Source organism: Apteryx mantelli, chromosome 2, assembly GCF_036417845.1.
Source record: "Apteryx mantelli isolate bAptMan1 chromosome 2, bAptMan1.hap1, whole genome shotgun sequence".
Lineage (NCBI taxonomy): Eukaryota > Metazoa > Chordata > Aves > Apterygiformes > Apterygidae > Apteryx > Apteryx mantelli.
Window position 1 is genome coordinate 99871918 of NC_089979.1, and position 15851 is coordinate 99887768.

At 40.1% G+C, this 15851-nt stretch overlaps 1 protein-coding gene across 1 annotated transcript in view; it reads left to right on the forward strand.

Moving 5' to 3' along the window:
- Positions 1–4367: 4367 nt before the first annotated feature.
- Positions 4368–15851, forward strand: part of MOCOS (molybdenum cofactor sulfurase) — a 141640-nt gene continuing 130156 nt past the window's right edge. The window contains exons 1-2 of the mRNA XM_067292170.1: positions 4368–4381; positions 5398–6039. Of these exons, the coding sequence (XP_067148271.1) occupies positions 4368–4381; positions 5398–6039 (656 nt within the window). The remainder of the gene's footprint in view (positions 4382–5397; positions 6040–15851) is intronic.

Genomic DNA, 15851 nt, shown 5'->3' on the forward strand with positions numbered 1-15851 from the left:
GCTGCTGCGAGCCATGAAGGAAGAAGCAGTGGTGAATAGGAGCATGAGGGTGATCACAGGCAGCCTGCAGCTGCGGCGGACATCCCTTCCAGCAAACCTGCGGCTTCCATTGTCACATTGGCTGAGCGTGCTGCTCCCTCCGGCCTCCCTGCTGCTGCCCACCCAGAAGCCAGCTATGGAGTTGAGTTTTCTCAGCCGTTCTGTCATCTTCCCCCCAATGGCACCGCCATATCAGTATATTTAATGAAAAAATTATCCAGTTAGTCACTTCTTCCAAAGAGTTCTTTGAAGAGTAGAAACTTGTAATAATATAAAAGACTACTGCTGTTTGCAGCTGTGAACGATAGTAGATCAAGCTATCAGAGTTTTCTGCAGCAAGTCTTTAGTCCTGCTGCCAACAACACCTTATATATGGCTATAAATCTTCCAGGAGTGTAATAAGGGTGAACTGCATTTCACTATAATGGGATACGTCTTACACTAAGACATAGAGTGTTAGGGATTCTGTATGTAATAGCCAGTGCTTCCCAATATTAATGTCAAAACTGAGGACGTAGTACTGTGAGCCGCAGAAGTCATTTAGAAGTATTGCAGTGTTCTGTCCCTAAGTACCCTGATTTTGTCATGGCAGTGCTGCTCCAGTTCAGGGGTCTGTGACATTCATTTTATAAACCTTATTCTGAGGTGCTCATAGCTTTTCCACTGCGCACATCAGGAGTCATTGTGGAGGATGAAATCCCTTTAACTCAATTGTTTTTTGCTTTATTTATTTATTTTCCTTTTCTAATGTTAGACATACTTCAGCCAAAATATCAGTCTGACTTTGAAAATTCTACTCTTCTACAAACACTGGAGTTGGAGCAATTTTCTGAAGCATTTAGAGACCCAAAATGCAAATAGGTGCCTAATGAGATTCACAGAAGCACCTACTTCCCATTGAAGTCATTTAGAAATCTAACTTGGTTGTTTCTCTAGCTTTAGAAACTTAAAAGCCTAATTCACCCAGGCACTTTTGAAAATTTTACCTTAAAGCTTGATTTGTTCATGTAAAAGCCAGGTTTTGCTACTGAACTTGAATAGATAAATACATCAATGTTATTTCATGGACTTCATTTCAAAATTGTTTAGCTGTTTCTAAATTAAATGATTAAAAACTAAATATAGTTAAAATATTTTTCTTTCCAAGGTCTGATGTGCATGAGCTTTGTCTCTCTCATTTGTGAATTAATTATATAGATGTCATTATTTGTGAGGCAAAAAACCCAAAACAATATTTATTCTTTTGTAAAGTTGTGAAGTTAATGATAGAAAATAATCAAATGCTTTGTGAAAATACTCATTGGTTCTGTTATTCATGGTTAGGCAAGAGCATAGCATTATTAAATCCTGATCCACCATTCCAACATCCCAGCTTTTGTCATTTTACAGTCTCCCTTGGTCAAATTAAGTGCTGGGGTAAGTAAGTACAATTCCTGTGGAGAAGTGCAGGTTGTTATTCCTGAGTAAAATTTGGCATTTTGCCTAGCTCTGTCTCACCTCCCACTCAGCCTATGGCACAAGGAGGCTGACTGGGGAGGAGAGCAGATAAAGCTTAGAAAATAGAAGGGAGCAGACTTGATAGGAGTCTTCAGTGTGCTTTTTATTGCTGCTCTTGTCATCTTGGTATTATGAAAAAACACTGCATATTAAGGATTTGCTCCTGTCACCAGGATTTTTAACTCAAAAGGTATTCTCTGTGTGCACGTACATGTGAATTTGTAATTTGTTTTAGTGTTCACAGACACAAATGGATAAAAAGTTCGATTTTTTTTTGTTTGGAATTGCACAACCTTTTTGTAATTTGTTTATATCAGTGTAAAGATTTCAAATCCTATCTGATATGACTTTAGTACGTACAAAAAAACCCACATCAGATAATACATGTAAAATTATGTCCATAGTTACAAAGACTTGACCTTCTTACTGAACTACCTTCCCTTTCCTTTCCCTTAGAAGTAATAGTCTATAGGGGACTTGCTATACATCTTGCTCTCTCCTTGAAGAATAATCAAGTTAGGGGCCTTGCCTGCCCTGCTTTCCCCCTTTTCTGTATCCAAGTGAATGAAGGGAAAAGGAGAATTAAGGCAGACTGACGTCGTGCATGAAATTCGGGGCATGGCTCCCAGTGGTAATCCTACAGCCAGCTTACCTGCATCAGAAGCTACTCTGAGGATTTAGGGTTTCAGCATCCTCCCCTCAGGTCTCCTGTACGAGACAGACAGACAGACAGACACACCCCTGCTTCAAGTGGTGGGGGAAAGGCTGAACAACTGACTGCAGGTGAAGGAGAGAGTGGGTGCTTTCAGTGAGCAGAGAGGGCAGGGCACGCTGATGAATGCAGCAGGCTGTTAGTGCAGTACCCTATACTAGACCACTGTGATTCTCCCCATCTTCAGCCTAAAACCTAATGGAAAAGGCTGGTTTCTCTGAAAACAGTCTTTAAAAACATTTTCCAGAGCTGTGAATGCTTGCAGAAGCGATTACCTGGCAGATCCATTTGAGAAAGATCCTTCTGAATTCTTTCAAATGAATTTTTTGAAAGATGTAAAGCTTAAATCTGTGGCCTGCTGATGTCCTTTTTAAATCCTGTTATTCTTTCGTGATATCCAGAAGACAAAAATTACCTAACAATTGCATTGGATTTCAAAAATTGATGTTTGGAAGAAACCCTAGTGCTAGGTCTAACATGGGTTTATGAATCCATCTGTTGCCTCCTGTACTTCCCAGTACAATAAGACTTTCCTACAACAGAAAACAGTGTCATCAGTATCATTTCAACGTGCCTTTGTAGATTGGTTTTTAGTCCTTATCACCAAAGTCATTGCAATTGTTTCTATTCCAGTGTTACAACTTTGAGTGTTTCACCCCACACAACCAGCTCTACCACTGTATGTCTGTAGGATTTGTGTTCAGACTGGGACACCTGTAACTTTAAGGCATTTCTCTCTACTGTCCTAGCGTTCAGGAAATTTTAGCTTGGATTTTTCGTCAACTTTATGTACAACTTAAATTTAAATGTGGCTATCTTTTTGGTTTCTGCCTGTCCTAGTAAGGGAATCTCCTGTTATATAAAGCATGAAGACTTTTAATGATACTCATTGTTGGCCAGAGTTCATAGATTCTCCAAATGCTGGGCTATATCTTGAGATTATACAAATTAGAGTGACTGCTACTTGGAGAGCACTGATATATTACATTGTTCAGAGAAATACTCTGCAGTAGGAGAGATGCCCTGAGAAACCCTGTTACATCTGTCGCACTGTCACACTATGAAGGTTCGATAGCAACGACTGAGACAGTAATATAATAATAATAAAAAAGATGTTTATTTCCTCACACAAGTTCTTGGATTACTAACATCCATTAAAATAATGCGATTACTAATTTAGGAAGGATAACACAAAACCATCAGTTACTAATTTAGAAAGGATAACCTGAAACCGTCGATTACTGCGTTATTAATTGGAAGGACTGCTTATCCCTGCTTGAAAGCTTTCTTGTTCACTCTCCTAGTGAGAGGACTCTCGACCTCGAGGAGTTACCTTAACCCAGCGTCCCAGGAAAAGGGGAGGGGGGGGATACTCACGGTCCAGCCGGAGAGGATGGTCAGGTCACGTTCCCGTCCCTGCTCAAACTCTCCTAGCTCCCAAGTCTCTCTTTATACGGCTGGGGCTCTGGGCAAACACTGCTTTTGCTGACTTTTAGCAAGTTTCGCAATTTCAGGACTGTTTGTTTGTCTGCTTGGGAGGACCCTGCTAGCGAGGCAAGACCACAACACCTCCGTATTGCTTCTTCCCTCCCCGGGGGTCCGTGCAGGTTCCAGGTGGCAGACTTCACTTCTCCAGTCTTGTTAATGCTGCCATTCCGCAGCCTTGCGCATATCAATCCTTGCGCATATCGGTTGGTAGACGACTTTAGTCCTGTTAAGTCCTCTGTTCAACAGCTTTGCGCACGTATCAGTTCTTTTGCATATCAATTGCCAAACTTCAGTCCTGTTAACTCTTCACTCGCTGGTCAACATCCAACATTTCTTGGAAACCTCACAACACCTCTGAGCAGCAACATTTATGCTCTGGTTTAGTTTTGTTTGCTCTGCCTCATGCAAACAAGACGGTGTCTCTTAGATGGTTGTGTACATTTGACATTAATATTAGTAGAAGTTTTATAAGTTCATTCAGAGAAAGTTCATCGAGACTCTGTGCAAGACAGGTAGCTGAACTGAAGCTGTATCTCACCTTCTGAAAAGACCTGATGAAAGTCTTTCTTCTGCCCTGCAAAACTGTGATAGATATCCAGGATAATGTGGGTACCAAAAGGTGCAGTAGATAATGGTTCACAAAAGGTAATTTAGAGCAAACTTGGGTGCTGTCTAGGCATCAGTGACTGTGCAGCGTACACATGTCTCAAGAGATCAGCTTGCTTAGGTTTTCTCAGTATGGTTCATTGGAAGACATTAGGTTGCTTCTAATTTAGGGTATCTTTTTGAGCTACAGAGATTACAGCCTTATGTGGATAATCTATTGCTCCTTGCTGTGTTCTGTTTCTATTATCAATAGGATAACCAAGGAACAAAGCCGTATGCTATGGTATTCCCTGCAGAATCCTCTGATGTTTAATTAAGATGCCTGGTATTTGGGTAGAATCTGTTTTTAACCAAAAGATACTCTAACTCAAATAATCTAAAAGTTAAAGAGGGATTGGAATTACATGTTAGAACAGCAAAACTAATATACTACATGTTTCTGGTCAATAATAGGAGAGATTGGACATATTAGTCCATTTTAAACTGAACTGTCGGATTCCGAATGCAAAGTTCAGCTATATGCATAGTAGATAAATATCCTCCCTGTCCAGATGGCTTGCAGAGCTTTTTATTCAGTTTTATGTGGCCTGCAGAAGACCTGGGATAGAATGAGGCCTTAGATGATTAGCAGGTGCTAACATCTGTATAGGGGACTCTTTTTTTATTAAAAGTTTGCAGGTGAAACTGGCCTCTCTTAAGGCCAATGTTCATTCTAATCATATGCAAGCTTAATTCTGATCCCACTGAGGGATCACACTGGCCACCTTGTCCAGAACCAGGCAGACCTGCCTTCTATCTTCTGTCTCAGCCATGTGCTTTGCAGCATTGAAAAGATTCTGTGGTGGGCAAAATAATTCTGGTTACATTCGTTCAAGTTTATTGTGCTATTTGGGAACGTTATTTGGCCAAACCTGTCTACGTGTGTCTAAATCAGATGTCAGAGTAGAAGAATTTATGCTGAGGAAAAACAAAAGACATCATCTGGCAATAAAATATTTGGAAAATTCAGAAAATAACTAGATCTCTGATTTCTTTTTTTCTTTTTTTCCCCCCAGAATATTGCAACACTTCCACACTACTGCTGAAGATTACACTATCATTTTCACTTCTGGATGCACAGCTGCACTTAAACTGGTAGCAGAAGCATTCCCTTGGATACCTGAAGGCACAAAGCAGCCCAGCAGTCGATTTTGTTACCTAACTGACAGCCACACGTCTGTTGTGGGTATGAGGGGGATAACTGCCTCAATGAATGTGTTATCTGTTCCAGTAAAACCAAAGGAAATGTTGTTATCAGAGAAAAACAGGTTACCACCTGAAGAACAAAACTGCACGACACCTCATCTTTTCTCTTATCCAGCTCAGAGCAATTTTTCTGGTATCAAATATCCCCTTTCATGGATACAGGACATAAAATCTGGAAAAGTCTGCCCCATCAAAATACCAGGGAAGTGGTTTGTTCTACTAGATGCAGCTTCTTATGTAAGCACTTCTCCGCTAGACTTAAGAGTTCACCAAGCTGACTTCATCCCCATCTCATTCTATAAAATCTTTGGATTCCCTACCGGTTTAGGAGCGTTACTGGTAAACAACCAGATTGCCCCCTTCTTGAAGAAAACCTATTTTGGAGGTGGAACTGCAGCTGCCTACCTTGCAGGAGAGGATTTTTACTTCCCACGAAAATCTATAGCAGAAAGGTAAGGCTTTGTTTAACCACACAGGTGGGTTTTTTGCTGATACTGTTTCCTTTAGACAAATGTCTTTGTGTTGGCGCATGCACTGGGCTGTGACATGTGCTTGTTTATGCAGTTGGAGAGGTATTTCACATCTAACTGTTTTCTTCATAATATTCTTTTTTCCTATCTAAAAAACATCTTCTGAAAGATCCTGCTTCCTTGCCTGATCTTGTTTGTCACAATTGATAAAAATATAAGGGTTCATCCAGTGACATGAAGATCAGTCCATTTGTTTTTATGTTTACATCTAAGGTACCTCACTGGAACCCTGATTTGTTTTTGAAACTCTGTACTTGGAGCAGCTAGGCCAGGGCTGATCACACACTGGGATGACCCTTAGTGAAATTGGAAAGAAAGGTCCATGTATTCCTCTGGAAAGGTGGCATGCTTTGCTCTCAAGAGAAGCTTTGTCAGAATAATACATACAGTAAGAGAAATTACATAGGACAAATATTGGTAGTGAAGCTCTCTAAAGGAAGATAGAGGGTACCTAAAAGAGGTCACACAGTACATAAGGAAATGCAGGGCCATGGATCGGTTTTCCTACTCCTTTAATACATTGAAATGCCACTCTTAGCAGTGCTTGGTCACTCTCTCTCCCTCATGCCAGCAACAGCTTATATAAAGGCACTAAAGGGACTTTCTTCCTATCTCACATCCAGCACATGTGCACAGGGGGGAAACTTAAGGTCAGCATTTAATATTAAACGATAGTCCTTGGGGGTGACTGGAGATGACAAGGGGAAATAATAAATAGAGTCAGTCATGCCTTGCATTTGTTTATGGATGTAACTAGCATAGTTGATGTATATTCAGCAGTGCAAAGGCCTGGGTCTCCTGTGATTTGAATGTCTGTCCTTTCACTGTATACTATGATACATAATGATGCTTCGTGTGTGTGTGCCTCTTGTATTTTATGTTCTTAGTGCTGCCGTGTGGTTTGAGTTCTGGACTGATAAATGCAGTGGAACCATAGCCTGGCTGTCTTGTAGTAGAAGGACATATATTACTGCTGAAACGGAAATCTGTTTGGGGAACATCCAGTTAATCTTTTAATTTAGAAATAAAACCAACATCAAAACATTCTTGTTCTGAGCTCTGTTTCTGGTTTTTCAAACCAACAAGGCTTTGAAGTGCACCAGAATTACTCACTGAAAGTAAGGATGAAAGGGCAAAGAAATGACAGGATTCTAGGGTGTCCTTCTACCACCTGCAAGCAAAGGAGAAAACTTGCTTTAATTTGTCCTCTTGGCTCTAACTTTTGAGGAGCTCTTTTAGAGGTAATTGACACATGACTCCTGAGGTTGCATAGCAGATGAAACCATCTGAAATGCATATTAGATCTCAATTCTCTTTTATACCTTCATTAATTAAGTGGGAAAAGGTATATGGGAAAATTGAGGAGAGCTCTATCTCTGGTATCTTTTTCAAGAGTTTTCAGAGGTTGACTAATTACAAGTCCGTCAGGCATTTGAGGCTTCCACTGCTTTCAAGGGCTTTGGTGTTCCTGGATCAGAAGAGGGGCCTGCTTTTGCTTAGTTCCACTACCCACTTATAAACAAGGGAATTTGACTGATTTGATTCCTCAGGCTAAATGCAGAACACCTAATCTCAGTATAAGGGAACAAATAGCCAAGTCTGACAGCTGGATGTGATACTGGCTCCTGTTACACACCAAAGTGTCACTCAGAGTTTGATTGTTGTACATGGATAAATATTTACATTTGTCTTCAAATCCTTTGTTGATTATTTGAAAAGCTAATATTAAAAAGTTCATCTTTAAAGCATTACTGGTGCTGTGTATAATCCCTAGTGAACTGTGGAGGCTTGAAGTCCTGCCTGGAAAGGCTTGAAATTTTCAAAGATAAGTCAGGAACAAGAATAATTAGTTTCTTCCTTCAGCTACTTGATCCAGATTTTTTTTTTCCTTTCAGAGGTTATGAGTTTTTGCTTTGTTTTAAGGTGTTCTCCTGGTCCTAAAATGTGCACAGATAAAGCAACTAGAAACATAACTAATACATGTCAAATGAAATACCAGGCCACCATTGCCAAAGTTAATATGATCACAATATTTCTGGGCCATGTTTCCATTTCTTTGCTAGTGACTAAAACAGCTTGGTTGCTAGTTCTCATGTAAGCAGTAGCTCTAGCCAGGTTTTATCCCTGCCAAATTGCAATATGGGGCCTCCATTCTTGGAGGTGTCCAAACCCAACAGGACAAGGTCCTGGGCCACCTGCTCCAACTTGGCCTGCTTTGGGCAGGAGGTTGGACTGGAGGCCTCCAGGGGTCCCTTCCAACCTCTGTGCTTCTGTGGTTGATACTCCAGCTACCTTCTCCCGCTACGCATGTCTTTGTTATTTCAACAGGTTGGTTTCTTAAAAGTGTTTTAAAAAATTGTTTTTATGACTTTGGATTAACTTTGGGAGTGAATATAAAGAAAAGTGTTTTATTTTAGGTGATAATTCATGAGGAAACTTGAACTATAACAAATGCCATTGGAAAGCTGGATTAGAATATGTATATCTGAAAGCCATTAGCAGAAGCGTTCCCTGTCCATGCATAATCGGAGTGCAGCGTACTAAGGAAATGGCTTTTTCTAAGTCAAGGTGAAACTTGAGTGGAGATGTGTAATGAGGTTGTTTATTAATTTTTCCTTCCCAGGACTGTCAGAATTGTTACCTTTTGTCTTAATGGATGCAGCTTTTGCTGGTGTGACTTGTACTTTATTTTGTTGTTCTTGCTATATAAATTATGCTATCACAGACTCTTTTAGATTCCTTTAATATGCTTAAATCACTTCCAAGTTTTTCCATTTCATGGCTGTAGCCAGTCTTCCTATCTCTACTTTTAAAACCATGTTTATTATATTTTCATCCTTGTATCAAGCAGCTTGACAAATTATTGTTATCATTCACAAATCTAGCCTCATTTCCCATGTTTTTTTCTGCGCAGCATGAGATAATAAAATAATATGATTATGTATAGCAAGAATTCAGCAATAAAATATTCATCATCTGCCCTATTTTTCTTTTGTATCTGGGAGCGCTATTCAGAATCTGATCAGCCTGGAATTTATGACTAAGGGAAGAGAAGCTGTTATTTTTAAATTGGATATCTGCACCTTAGTCTATGAATCTGAAATATCCAGCGTGTTAGCTGTTTGTGTGTTTTTAATGTCCAAATGTATTTTCAAAGGCTTTGAAAATCTAGACAGCATGACTTTGTCCCTGCCCAGTTTTAGTGGTTCTTGTCTCTGCTGCTTGAACAATTTGACTGCCCCAAAGCAGTCTTTTGTACTTTACAGTGCAGGGTGTTTAACCAAAGCAGGAGCAAAGGTTTCTTTTTTTCTTGATGCTGCAACCTTTTACTTTTGACATGGTTCAGTGGCTATTATATTTGACCTGAAGATAAAAGGTTAGATTCCCCAAATTCTAGGGAAAATGTCATCATACTGGGCACACGCATGGACTGCAGTGGAGAACTATCTTAGAGATCACCAGGACAGCTCTGCACGTGCCTCTGCAGGTATGTGGTACAGTGACATGGTTTAAGTCCTCAGTTGCATGCTAGGTGCGTGTGTGCTGTGGGGGGCAAGGAAGGAAGGAGCAGGAAATGGAGGCAGAAAGCTATGGATGAGAACTATCACTAAGATCACAAGAAAAGCTGTCCCTTCTTGGAATTGGAGCAAAATCCTTAGGCTGGATAATGGATATGGAGCAGCTCCAGGATCCCCTGGCAAAAAAGCTAGTCTTTCTGGCTGAAGTTAAGTTTTCTCTTTAGCTTTATTGCATGCTTTCTGTCAGCACAAAAAGAAAGAATTAGAGGAGCCATGTAGTGACAGATGCTGGTTTATTCCACAGAAACACTTCATAGTGATGTTGAGAAATCACCTGAGGCCTGAACTGCATGCAGGAGCCCACTAGCTGTGCAGATGCTAGCCTTGGCATCTAGCATATGCCCACGGACCCCACCATTAAGGGCTCTGCATAGCTGTAGAGTGAAGGGCAATCTGTTCATGATTACTTTAATATGCTAAGTGGGGTTAAATGTCAGCTGTTGACTAATACTTTTTGTTCAAAGCATTTTGTTAATATGCCACTTCCACTGCTTTGTGATATTTGAAATGTAAAGATATCCAAACAGGACCCCTTATAGGGGCAATTTCCAAATCTACAAAATCCCTGAACAAACATCCTTTTAAGATGAAGTGATAAGTTTCAGATGATATACTTGGGAAGTGATAGGGGCCTTCATCTAATCTTTCAGGCATTTGCATTATGAGACTGCTTCTGTACCTGACAAACTTATTAGAGCCATTGACAGAGACTTCAAGCCTGAACAGGCAATGAGAGAATGAGCTCGTCTCTCCTCCCTCCCTCTTCTCCTCCATTCACTCTGTCCCACAGAGATGACAGGATTTGAGTATTTGAGTGGCATTTGAGTGGACTGTGTAGGAGCCACACACAGCTTCTGTCCCTGCTTGAAGGACAGATGAAGTACTCTAATTTCCAAGGCTATCATTCGATCAACTTGACAACTACCACATTCACTTTAAAACAAGAAGTGTGGAAAAATAAGAATGGAAAAGGGGATTTCTGTTTTCTGAGTAAATGTAACAAGGTTCAAGTGACCTATTACTCTTTTTTTTCTCCACACGAAGTGTAAATAGCTGCAGGAAGACTTTATACAGTCTGTCTTTTTATGTCTTAGAACATCCATGTCGGCAGTTGACTTCTTGTGTACTTTTCTACCAGATATCACTACAGCCAGCCAGCTTCTTGGGCATTTGATTCAAAGAAAAAATCAATTTTTTTTAAATCCCACTGTTGCTGTGGATGAGTTTTCATGTGTCAGCATGCATTGTAATACTCAAAGTTATTATCACTTTCAATAATGAAGTTGTTTTATTGCCTGAAAACTCAACATAGTCAGAATAAGCACCTACCCACTGAAAATATAGAACAATGAGATGAACTTAATCCTCTGGGGATTGCTTTTAGTCTTGATTCACCATGGGATTCATCCTAAATTGCTGAATCCGGGATAAACTGCAAGCAGTGCCTTATAAAAATGCTTGTAGAGTGCAAACAAACACTTAAAAACATGTTTATGAACCTGGATTTGTGGACAGTCTTCCCAAAGAGAAGCTGCAATGCAGGTAAGACTTTTGAGAGAGAATAAAATTGGCAATAATGGCTTCCTTTAGTTAGTCAGCCCTACGCATGTGTTTGTACAGTGCTTACATTTTGAATGTCCTTATTTATATTTTCCACCTCTTGCCTTGAAAACCTCTACCAGTTTTGAAGACAGGTTATTATTATTATTATTATTTTTAAAGCGTTTGGCTGAGCAGCTAGTGAATTATTTCTTTTTAACTACGCAGCTGGAGAAACTTGGTGGTTAGGCTCTTCCAGGTTATACAAGACCTCAGGTGAATTCCTCACTGCTTCCCAAGGAGGGTCAGACAGACACCTCCCAGAGTACAAAGCGGGGCTGTAACTACAGGGCTCTTCCAGCAGAGATTTTGGAAAAAATGAATCACCCTCCGCTCTGCTTCTGAGGTGCACACTCCCATGTTGTATGGAGTCCCAAACCACAGAAGAAGGCAGCTCCCCAGAGTAAGCTCTCGTCTGTTCCAGAGAGGAATCACATTTGAGTTGTGGTTTTGTCTCCAGTGTTTCCTGTGGTGCAATTGGGAAATCTGATCCCAAAGTGAATAGTTTGTAGGGCTCAGAGCTGTAGATTTGAGGAAGAAGCAGAAAAGGTAGGCATCACACAGGTTCATGTCTAAAGATTTGGGTCTATTGCAGCCTGTGGTTACCGTCTACAGATGCCCAAGCTGCTTTTAATGAAATCAGTCCTGAATACAGCGCAGCCCCAGGAGCACAGAGGTCCATGCCAGGCAAATTACACTGCCTTGCAGGAACATACTACATTCAGCCACACTTCAGCATCTCTGTGCGAGGTGGCAGTCTGAAGTAGGGAAATGCATACAGGACTGTATGGGGAGGGAGGGGGCAGAGAGAGATTGTTTGCTTGTTTTTTTGGTGGGCCTTGTAAGCTTTTTAGCAATGTTCAGCAAAATGAAATTAATAAAAGCCATAAATCCAAAGAACATTTACATTTTAAAGTGTACAGTGGATTCTCTTACTTGGAAATAAGTTGAACTAAGCTAAGTACATTTTTTCTTTAGGTGCCAAAGTCTCACTGAAAGCCAGCCAGTGGCAGTCATGTGCCTAACATACTGTTTCTGTAAAGTGCATCAAGCATCAATCTGTATCATTAAATATCTCCATTCCAGTATAAGACAGGCACCAAATTAATGAGCTATAAAATAAACCTTATAAATTGCTAGGGAGCTGCAACAGATTTATTTTTAAATAGAAGAAATAAATCTAGATCTCATTATCAAATAGATTGTGCTTCAAATAGCAAATGTTTTGAGATGATAGCAAGAAAGAAAGGAATCTTGTTACATGCCAAAATTTGATTTTTCCCTTTGATCAAATACAGCAAAAGTTTTGCCTCAGCTGGGATGTGTCTTTGCAGCCACAGTGGCTAGTGAGTTGTTGTGATACAGCTTCACTCAAATTTGGAATCAGGCCTTTGCCCTAAGTCTTTAAGAAGCTTTCTAAATTTTTCTCATCAAGGGTTGGGATGTTATGGCTTTTGTTTTCTAGTGATAAATTTATTGTACAGTATTTTTAATGTGCTTTGTAGATATTACATTTGTGATTGATTAACCTGTTTGATATATGAGGAAAAGTAACAGTAAGTTTTTCAGCATAGGAATCACTTTTTTTCCCCCGACTTTGCTATTTGTACTATATACTTAGAATATCTTGATATTAGCATGTAAAAGGGTGAGACTAGCTTTTTGACCCAAACAATATTTACAACACCCGAGTCCTGTTCAGATAATATTAAGGGATTGATTTACTTCAAAGCACAGGAATTAAAGCTTCTTTCTCTTGTCTTTTTACCTCAGGCAGTTCTGAGGAGCAGGAATTTTTGTAAATACTCCATGGTATAGTATATAATTAGTATAATGCTCTTTGTTTGACTCCTGAAGCTTTAGAGACAAAAGCATGAGTTTAGAAAGACATCCTGAAGAGCTGTAACTAGTATCAGGGGGTCAATTTAGATATTGAACATTATTTTAACATAGTTTTTATGTGCTCTGAATCCTTTGGGGTGTGTGTGTGTGTGTTAAATATTTTGACAGCGATGCTGAAACCATGCCGGGTTGGCTGCTGAAATTGTGGCAGTTCCTTTGGAATGGCTTTAATGGCAGTGCACAGAGCACAGCCTGGGGCGTAGGAAAGGCATTGACCATGAGCAGCAGCAGGTGACAGCTGTGGGCACGGCCCTGTGCAGAGCACGTAGCTGTGCCATGCCAGAGTCACACCAGCAGGGTGGCAGCGAGCCAGCAGGAGTTGGGGTTGCTGCAGCTTCGCTCCGGGCAGAGGGTACCAGCCCGTTTGCACCCGTGACTTTATAAGCCCAACTCCATGTGAGGCCACCTGTGCCTCTCCAGAGATACAGGCGCTCGCAGCACAGGTTTTCTGGCTGCACGCCAGGCAGGCTGCGCCAGGAGGAGCCAGGCAGGGTTGGAGGCTGATTTTTCTTCAGAAATTTGCACAAGCTCCTGCTTTTTGAAAAGTCTCCATTTCAAAAGTTTGTCATTTTCCCCTTAGAGCCTGTTTCATCATAAAATCTCGTCCAGCTCTGCTGTGCTACCTCTTACTGGCTCCCCTGCTCGGGGCTGAATTTTACATGGAACCTACATATTTGTGCCGGATGAATCAAAGAGAAATCAGAGAATATGCAGAGAGACACAGGAGCAGAGAGGAGGAGTATAGGGATCACTCATAAAGGCCCCTCTGCAGGAGAGGTGACAGGCAACAACTTTTAGAGTTATAAAAGAGTATTGATTTGGAGGGAAAGTCTTTTAAAACTGAGCAATGCAGAGCAATGAAAGTGGCTGGGATGGAATATTGATTAATATTATCCAATTCAGAAAAGCACTGTGTTTAAGACCCTATCTAGTCCAGAAACCTTTCTGAACATTAAAGGGGGACCTCAGCTTGTACTTTAGGTAGAGTAAGTTTATACTAGTTGCAATGCTGTATTTCTGTGTGGCTTCTTTTGGAAACAAGATTTTCAGGAATATTTATTTTCTTGCTTCATAACTGTGCCTCTATTATACGTGTGGGTTTGAGTTTGGGTTTTTGTTATTTGAGGGGGGGGGGAGGTAGGGTGGAGTGCCTGGTAGTTAAAACTGTTGACTGAATGCAACCAAATTTAGTCCAAATTGGGATGGGGACAAGGTTGCTTTCTTTAAGTTTTTTTCCTTTAAAATGCAGATAATCATGATAAAATGAAGAAGTATCCCCCTCTAATAGAGAAACTGATACTAAGATTGAATCAGGAAATGCCTGATCAAAGATGAGGAAGCATCTCTTCTACCATGACCTACTAATGCACTACAGTGCCGTGAGCTGATGTTAACCCTTCTTGGTCAATTTTATTTGCCTTTTTGGGGCTAATGGTGCTAAAAATCACTGGTTTCAGCCAGTTGTGCACAGACCTCGGGAGATCAATGAGCAAATCATAAAGGCTCCACAAAAGGAGACTGAGACGTGCTCATACATCCATGTGGCAACCATAACGCATTTCCAAGGAGATTCTTTACCTTCACTGGAAATTTTTAGAGTTCAGTGACTTCTTTCCGCTCTGAATCATGCTTCTAACACCTTTTGTGAAAGGTGTTTTTGGAGATCAGATTTATTCTCGTCAGTAGCTTCAGAGACAAGTCTCATCATTTAAGAGGATATATTTTTGCAGCCTAAATAAAGTCAGAATAAATGCTTAGGTGATACCCTTTAGGAGAGTATTTGAAGATTACAAGTATAGGCACGGGTTTTGTTTTTTTCTATCTCCTTACTAACCAAATGTATGCAAGAGTGCATCTGGCAGCTGTGCTCTTGGGAACCCATGAAAGAAACATCTACAGGCTTCTCAAATAGATTTAATTCAGAAGAAAAAGGAAAATATTGATGCTCTTGAGAAAAAAAGCTTTAGAATCTTCCATGACTTTTGCATTTTAACAACATTTACTGAAACAGGAAATACTCAAATCTGATTAAACACTTGGCTGTCACATTTCAGCCTGTTCGTGTTCAATTAAAAAATGCAGAGGGATTCTCTAGCATTATTATAATCTACTTTTTTCACATCTAGGCATTTATATTATCAAATAACATCTGCTATGGCTTAATAACTGTGTCAAATGATTGTAATAGCTTTATTTTGAGTGAATTTTATGATAAAAAGTTTTAGAGTTACAGCAGGGAAGCTACTTAGCTTAAAGGATTGCATCTCCTATTTCATACTTTATGGCAGGCATTTTGCAGTTATGTTTTCAGGTAGCAATTCTTAAGTGACTTTTTATTTGGATTGCTGCTGATGCAAAAAAGCCTGTAACAGATTGTAAATTCAGCTATATAAATTGCATGGGTTTTCTTCATAATGTCTGTTGTTAAGAAGTGGTTAATATGAATCTAACTGTCCTTATCACTCACTGGCCTAAATTAGCAGCCTCTTGACTGGTCTTCTGTTAGCTACATTAATATATGATCAGTTTAAGTGAGAAAAACGACACTTTCAGCAGCAGGTTTAGGCTGGTCTGTCTTCTTGGCAAAACAAACAATTAATGCTAAGTAGCAGTAGCCCCTTCTTATAGAAGCAAATGTTTTTGTTAAGTTTTCCT